Genomic DNA, 8,743 nt, shown 5'->3' on the forward strand with positions numbered 1-8,743 from the left:
AAACAACAAAACAAATGAAGCCAAGACAAACACAATAACAACATAACACACACAATTATCACCCAAATCTAAATCTTGATTAGTAGATTAACAAAATTTCTAAAGTGTGTGGTTAATATGGTATGATGAGTCTAATATCCTATTGTTTTAGTTTAATTTTTTCAATAATTAATATTTATTTTTTAAAAAGTTGGATGGTTTGAATTTAAATGACTAGTATTTTGTGCTTGAGTTTTTAAGTTTTAATTTTAATTTGTGTTCAAGTTTGAAATTAAGTTACAATGAGTGTTATGAAGAATGCCTTATCATAAATGATGTCCTACTATTTCTAGCTTCCTAGTCCTAGTAGTGTAGACACCCCATTAGAGAATTGTGGCACACTACCCTAGATAGCTTAGGTGAGTTAATTTGACATGTTGAATGTTTTAGAAAGATTAAGTTTAATTAAATCGATCATTGATTTGAGTTTGGTTAAGTTGATTTAATTTGATATAAGTTTTAATATTTGGAGGAGATTTGACTTAAGCCTGTTTGGGCATAAGTTTACATTTAATTGAGCTTAGATTTAATTTATATAAAAAATTGACTTACTCTTAGCTTGAATTATTGCATGATTTTTATAGGGTTAAGTTTATCATGTTTAATGTTGAGCATAATTTAAATTTATTATAGATGAATGTCTAGTGTAGATTAAATTGATTTAAGCATAATTTTGATTCAATCTCAATTTAAATTTAATTTAATTTAATATAAATTCAATTTTAATATTCAATTTTAATCTCAAATTTGGTTTGAATTCATTTTAATTCAATTTTTGAATTAAATTTGATTAATTTTAAATTAAATTGGGTTTAGATTAAGTTTGATTAGATTTTAGGTTAAGTTTTAGTTTAGCTCTCAGATTAAATTTAATTTTTGGTTTTAAATTTGTGAACTTAGGTTTTAATTTTAACCAGGCAACCCTATTGATCCTCTTATTCATTAAACAAAACCATCCTCAAGCAATATTTGAGCTCCACAAGCTCTAAATTAAGTGGTTTGACCACTAAAGTTCTAACTACATAGAATGATCTAAGGCCTAGTGGTGTTTGCATGGGGCTATAGGGCATGGATTGAATCATCCAGATCAAAACTAGTTAGCCAAGCTAGGACTACCCAATTATATACATATACTAGGAAGGAGAGAACTAATCCTAAGAAAGAGAGACTTTTTATAGGATGTAGTTGACTAAAAGTATGATCAATATTGGAAAGAGAGAAAGGGATGTCGATAACATGATCTACATCATTCTATGGTCATCCCTTCGATCAAGTGGTACTTTTTTTTTACTAAGATAATTAGAAATCAAAACCTTAAGATAAGAATATACTAGAGTACTTATGGTCCACATAGGATCACCAAAGCATGACTTGGTCAAATATGGTTGATCAAGTCTCTTTGACTCAAAGAAAAGTCCAAGAGAGGGTTTAGGATCACTAAAATGGATCTTAGAGATTTAAATCTAATCTGAGCTCACCTGATCCAAGGGTCCATTAAGGTGAACAAAGTTTCTCCGTCTGCTTAAGTGTGTTATTATATATCTCAATTAACTTCCATAGTTTCACCATGATCTTATTATTGACTCTCGAACTTCGTATAAATGGACATAAAGAGGTCGACTTCACTTAAACATAAATGAAGGGGAGTTTAATTCGGCTTAGCCATCCACAAAAGTCAGTAAGAAACCATCCAGAGAGTCTTAGATGTAAAAAAGGGTCCGAAGAGCTAAGTTCAAAAGCTAAAGAGATATATCTAGCCTTATTAAAAATAACATCAAACATACACTACTCATTGATTATTGACCAAAACCTAGCTAGTTCATCGCACATGCAAACAATATCAATCAACATATGATCATAAAAATCAAAGAATCAATCTAAACTCTTTATTAATTCTTCAGATCTGAAATACAAAACTTTGTAGTCATATAACCACTTTATTCATACATGCGAGCAAAGTTGTTTTAGAAACCACTAAGGAGTAATCAAACCCTAATGCAGTTGTTAAATATTGCCAAAAATAATATTGCGAGTATTGATGTCAGCATAATTAGGCGCCGCATTCAGGAACAGAAACGGCGAAACCTCATATCTAATCGCGCAACTCTTAAGTATAATATAAGATCCATCCCTTTCTTCTTTTATACTGTTCATGGCAGCACCCAAACAGCTGAAGCATGGCGATTCCTCGAGGTCCCACGTGCACTGCGCCATTCCGTACACAGCACTCGCCTCCGTGATTGTGAGATTATGAATCTCAATCTGCCCCCACCCAAACTTCCTGCTTTCTCCTGCCGCCGCCGTCGCCGTCGCCGTCGCCAGCACATAAAAAAGCTCCTCCAATGCCTTCCTGAACGCCTTCTGATCCGTCGTCCTGCCAATCGATCGCCACGTGCCGATCAAGTTCGTGTCCGCCTGTCCGATGAAATTGGTGGTGCTGTAGCGAAAGGAGCACTGTTGGTACCAAATGCGTGCTTCGATCGTATTCGTGCATGATTTTCGTATCTCTTGTCCGGCATTGATGATGCATGCGGAGCAGTCTTGGCCGGTGATGTCTCCTCGACACTCCGCGGTGCCGTAGACGGTGTCGTTGCCGGAGCCGTAGGTGGAGTAAGCGAAGCCAGTGGTGGTAGTGTTTGTAACCAGGTCGAGAATGACGGTGTTGATGTTGGCTTGCAGGGCGTCATTGTTGGTGAAGTTTGATCCGCATTCTTTCTCAATCAGATCGTCGCCGTGGCTGATTGAAGAAATTGAGAGGAGGAGAACGAAGAGGAAGGGGAGAAGGTATGAGAAAGCCATGATCTTTAGCTATCTTTACCAGCTAGATTGTTAATTAAGATTTCATGATTAGCAGACTTTATAAAGACAACAAATTGGTCTACGTGGAAGTGGACCAATTCTAATTTTTAAAGAACCGGATTTTAATACTCTTTAATTTAATAGGATTATTAGAAAAAAAACTATTTAAATTAATAGAGAAGAATATATCATATCTTTAAATTTTTTGTTTAGATTATTATCTAAAATATTCAAAATAAAGTGTTTTAAATTAAAAAATTATCTATTGAATTGATAAAAATACATATGGATTATGCCGAGGGTTAGTTTGGGGGATCTCTCATATTTGCTTATGTTCTTTCTGATATTTGTGATTGGATTTGGTAATTTCTTTGGAGAGTTGTGTGCTCAAACGGCCGTGGTTTTCCCTTTGCTCTAGTCTGGACTGGTGGCTCTATGTTGCGGGGCTCTCTCGTCGGTTTCTTGCACTTTGATCACTTACATTCTCTTTTATTTCTCTGGTGTTTTCTCTGTTTCTGAGCTGCTGGTATGAAATCCTCTTGGAACTGCTTTTTCAAGCCTTTCCCAGTCTTTTGGATGTCTTTTCTTAGGCTCGAAAACTACTTTACTTAATTTCTCCTTTATACATGTTCACATAGGTATACTACACTATTTGGGTATGCATTTTGATTGGATACATGTAATTTTGAGCTACTATATCTATCATTTATTTTTTTGTTTCCTTTTTTTGGGTGAAGTTGTAATGTGGAAGGAAGAACCCCTATGAACTGTTGTAATCGCTGTAATTTTTTTCTTTTTTTGTTGCGGGAATCTTCTTTCTTCCAAATTTATAACCACCTTTTTTTTCTATTAACGCGTAAGAAGTCATGAGTTGCTCTTTTTCCCTATATATATATATATATATATATATATTTATATATATCTCTCTCGTTTTGTTCAAAATAAATGGCCTTTTCTACTATTTGTTATTTCACGAGTAGGTCAAAAAATTAATATAATATAATTAGTCTTCTAGTTGGACTAATTATCTCAATTGATCACATGATATTTGACATGTACAAATAAAATCGCATGTACCATGCTTACAATCAACTCTATAGATTTGGAATATTTCGTCTTCGGTTGCTCAAATACACTAAGCTAAGAGCTTGTTCAGCCTAAAATTCAAATCTCATGCATTAGGATGAAAACAACAAAACAAAAATGCCAAATGGAGGCAGACATAATATTCAATTAGTTCCAACATATTCAATTATATAGGTAATTACAACTAAAAAGATTAAAGGTTCTATTAAATTTTCAAAAAGGTGGGCATAAAAGAGCTAGAGCCAGCTAAAATAACAAATTTCGAATTGACCAATTCTACTTTGAAAGATTTACAAACATAAAACTCAATTCATATGTATTTACATATTTAATATGTGAACTTTGCCTTTTGCATGTATGTCACTTTACCTATACCTAAGAAGGTTTTTTTTGAAATTTTAAAAGTTAAAATGGTGATATCTTTTATGTGATATATAAGATTTGGGTATTATAAGTATAAAAAATAAAGTTTAGATTATAGAAATGTAAATACATTGGAATTGGGTTATCAGCGTGTAAATGCCCGTTCTATTTCAAAAGTACTAAAATAGCCCTCGACTATTATCGTTTTAGTCTCAAACTATATAGAAGTGTAGTGCTTGACTATTTTAAAAATGAGTTCTAATAGTTCTCCGTGAGGATTATTTCAGCGCCAATTTACAGAGTATGGAGATTATTTTAGGAGTTTTATAAACCCTGAGACTAAAATAACCCCATATATATATATGTATATATATATATATATATATATATGTATATATATATATATATTATATATGAGGGGGTGCATATTGCATTAAAAGAGAGAGCACAAAAATGAGCAGCAGTGTTGTTAGATCTACATATATAATAAAAAAGATCATATTTGAACTCAGTAATTAAGAAAGCCCAAGTCAAACCCATGAGAAGGTTCATGTTGTCAGGTCTTCGTATCCAACGTGCTACGGAGAAGGTCAATAGTGTTTTTGTTGTCCCCCTCCACAATGATCCCACGTGGCTCATACATCCAAGGTTGAGTAAAGAAGCAAGGAACAACATCACATGGAGTTCGATACATGTACTATCCCACTTAGCAACTTTCGATTAGCAGCCACCATGCAATTTCCGTTCTCGTCTTGAATGATGACACCCACACTAGCAATGCCGGAAGGCAAGAGGGCCCCATCAACATTTGCTTTCTCATGCTTTGTAAGGAATAGGCAATGATATATAAAGATCAATCTTATGTTTCTTTCCTTGGAGAATATGACACTTTTTGCATGGTGGCACCAACAAAAATGCTACATCCCCTTTAAAACTAGATAAACGATACCTAGCCTCAATCATGGCTATATTTTCTCTTGATTGAAATGCACTAGAGCACCAGCAGCGTGTACATCTAAATGAATAAAATCTCGTAGAAATAGTTGTATAAGTGAAGTCTAGATCCCATAAAAAAAGAAAATCATCCTTCATCATGAAATCAATATTAAATATAGTTAAGGTGCCGTTTAAATCAAGATTTATCTTAATAAAATCCTTCCAAGATGTTATTGGAGCTCATTAGCTTAACATGCATGGTATGTAAAATGGCAACTCCTCTACTGACTTCAATGCAATGTTTTAAAACATAATCCTTATGGTGACTCATTAATTGACATTGATAATTCGCACCGCTTTCAATTGACATTTTGACAACAACCTAGGCTATAATATTGAACTGATGTAAGGAAGAATTCGATTCTTTGGGCAAAAGTAAGGAATCCACTTCACTACTTTAATAGTACTTGGAATCATATTTTTCGGAAAGCAAACAAATCTGATGATTTTTTTATCAGAGCTAGTTGTCACGGACAAAAAGTCTCATATGGGCTAGGTATAGGGCCGAAAACAGTATTTAAGTATTGGGCTGCCCACCACCCCTAAAAGCTCTTTTGAGATGTGACAAGTGGTATCAGAGCAGATTACTGTCTGCCAGGTGTGTGGACTCTCCATGGTCCAGTAGGACCATCGGTGGAGCCGCTCAGTGACGAGGGCGTCACGTGATTGGATGGTGGAGAATGTCACGGACGAAAAGTCTCACATCGATTAGGTGTAAGGCCGAAAAGCAGTATTTAAGTCATGGGCTGCTCATCACCTCTAAGAGCTCTTCTGGGAGGTGACATAATGCTATTAAGGGAGTCATTCAAGTTGGCATGAAAACTAATGAAAGCTTCCATTTACTTATTCATGGCAATAAAGTATTTTTAATTTACATTAAAATTGAAAACCTGTAATTTTTACAGTTTCTTTTTTGAATGGTTATATATATATATATATATATATATATATATATATATAATATATATATATAATTTCTTTTATGACCGCTGCTTAAAAAAAAATTGACAGCCCTTATTTAAAGAAGCTTTAAAAAAAAAAGGTTCTAAACATATTAAAAAACTCATAAAAATAGTTAAAATCGTTGCTAAAAGTCTTTGCAGCGCTAGTAATTACAACGATTTAAAATCTACTACGACGAACTTACAAGGGATTTTTACTGTTGTTGATGCCCATATAATGTGCTGTGAAAACTCTTCTTTTTTAGTGGATTTTGAGTGCGTTGTACCTCTCTGTGGAGGAACCTCCTTCACAGGTTTTGTATCTTTTGGTGAGTTATATTTTGGGTGTAGAGGGTACCTCCAATTAATCTAGAACTAATGAAATCAACAAGTCTCAAACATACCTCTCAATTCTTATCTATTTACATATGTCACACTTAAACTTCAATTTTCACATATATGCCACCCTACCAATGCATCAAAAGGTGTATTTAATAGCATTACTTTTGAATTGATGTGAAAGATTTGAATGTATAAATGTAAAAAAGCAAATTTTCAGTTTTAGATGTGTAAATACATAGGAATTGTGTGGTATGTATGTAAATGACCCTATAAAAAAAATGTTCCAACCAACCTACCAAATGTGTATAGAAAAAGCAAATGTAAGTGCTATAAACAGTAAGGCAATTCACGATCTTTTACATATTTTATCAGCACATATCACTGACTATCATAGACACTAATACTGATTTATTGCCTGATTTACAAAATCCAGCAAACCATTAAAGCTCAAGTTCCATGGATTCATAAAATTTCAGATTTAAAGCCCGAATTTTGCCTTCGATTTATGTTAAATCCGGATTTTATAAATACAGCAAGGGAGCGGATTTGATCAATTTGAATTTACTAAATCTTACTAAGGTTAAATCATTCCTACAGCCAAACACCCCTAAAGATCCAACTATCATTAGTGAAATGGATCCGTTAAATTTGGGTGATGGTAGTTGTGTGTGTTATGTTGGCGTTGTGTTTGTCATGATTTTGTTTGTATTGTTGGTTTGTAATTGTAGATGGACACTGGGTCGATTGATGCTTGTGTAGACTGGATTTATGGTGATATTTTGCTCGACATTTATTTTCTATAAGAGATCATGCTAACTGAAAAAGGAAAAACATGAATAAAATTAAATTTTAAACTAAAATTTTTTGAAGGTACTAGCTATTGCATATGCCCTATAAGCACAACCTAATGGAACATGGAGTTTGGTGTCTGAGGGTGCTAAGTTTTTGACATACATGTTGCTAGTGTGGTATGCTTTATATTAATCTTTATCTTGTGGAAATTTAGTTAGGCTTCTTATTTTCAAATGTAATTCATAGAACTAGGTTAAAGCTTATGTGATCAGAATGGGCGAGGATGAATCATTACTGAGTGATATCTTACAAATCATGGAGGACCCGTACTATGAAGGATGAACCCGATTGAACATGGAGGATGAGAATAACCAATAGGCCATTTTTTTAATTATAAGATTTGTAATGGGTTGTATATGGGCAGAGCTAGCATTCCTTTTTTCTTATCTTTCAGGATGTATAAGGGAACTTAGCCACTCCGACTTATTTTGGTATATATTGTAAGCTTTGTTGGGCTTCTTTACTTTGATTGGGTAAAGAAATACATATCTTTCCTTAAGTTTCGTTTTATGTGGTGTGCCTAGGACTAGCCTTGTTTATTATTTCTACCCAGCTTAACAAAAGGAACAAAATTTTAAAATACAACTCAAAATAAAAATAAAATCATAATCCAAAACTTCAACAAGTAAAATCAATTAAAAATTTTGGTTCTCTCCTTACTCTTTGCACGTCACCCATTATGCAGAAAAGGAGAGATATATCTCGCGGTAATCACCACACTTATCAAGGAAACCTATCATTCGTATATGATTGGCCTTAGATCAATGTCTTTCCACACATGCATGTATGTATAGCATGTGTTTCTACGGTCTTCAATAATAATAAAATTTTTTTATCGAGTAAAACCAATTAAATCTAAAGCATAAATATTTGCATTAGCTAGGTGATATACCAAAATATATAGTGTTTTTAGACACATTTTTGTACCTATTTTTGAGATATTGCGCTTTAATAGAAGTTATTTGTGTGATTTTCTTTCAGGTACAAGTAAAAAAGTTGAAAAATGCTAAAAAGAGTAAAAAAAGATCAAATTTGGAGCAAAAATGTGAAATTTGTTCAAAAGTATTTTGGTGTCTAAGTGTTTTGGTGCCTAAGAGAAGACTGCTTAAGCGCTAGAGAAAGTTATTTGACGGTTTTCTTCATTTGACTGAATTTTGAAGAGGCATTTGGGGCACCTATTGGCTAAAGAGGGTGTCTTTGACCACTAGGAACAAAATTATTAGTAAAAGACATGTGAAAGGAGGCATCCTTTGGAGAATACATCGAATTTGGACACATTTTAAAGAGTTTCCGGACACATTTTATTTGGACACATTTTAAAGAGT

At 33.5% G+C, this 8,743-nt stretch overlaps 1 protein-coding gene across 1 annotated transcript; it reads right to left on the reverse strand.

The window, feature by feature from the left end:
* Positions 1–2,043: 2,043 nt before the first annotated feature.
* LOC110028058 (cysteine-rich repeat secretory protein 55-like) lies at positions 2,044–2,838 on the reverse strand. The gene has a single exon (XM_020729759.1). It carries the CDS (start codon positions 2,836–2,838, stop codon positions 2,044–2,046), a length of 795 nt encoding a protein of 264 aa, XP_020585418.1.
* Positions 2,839–8,743: the final 5,905 nt, after the last annotated feature.

The sequence above is a fragment of the Phalaenopsis equestris genome, unplaced genomic scaffold, assembly GCF_001263595.1.
Source record: "Phalaenopsis equestris unplaced genomic scaffold, ASM126359v1 Scaffold000488, whole genome shotgun sequence".
In the NCBI taxonomy this organism is placed as follows: Eukaryota; Viridiplantae; Streptophyta; class Magnoliopsida; order Asparagales; family Orchidaceae; genus Phalaenopsis; species Phalaenopsis equestris.

Excerpts from the sequence above, each read along its gene's own strand:
- LOC110028058 (XM_020729759.1), bottom strand. The coding sequence starts at position 2,838 with ATGGCTTTCTCATACCTTCTCCCCTTCCTCTTCGTTCTCCTCCTCTCA.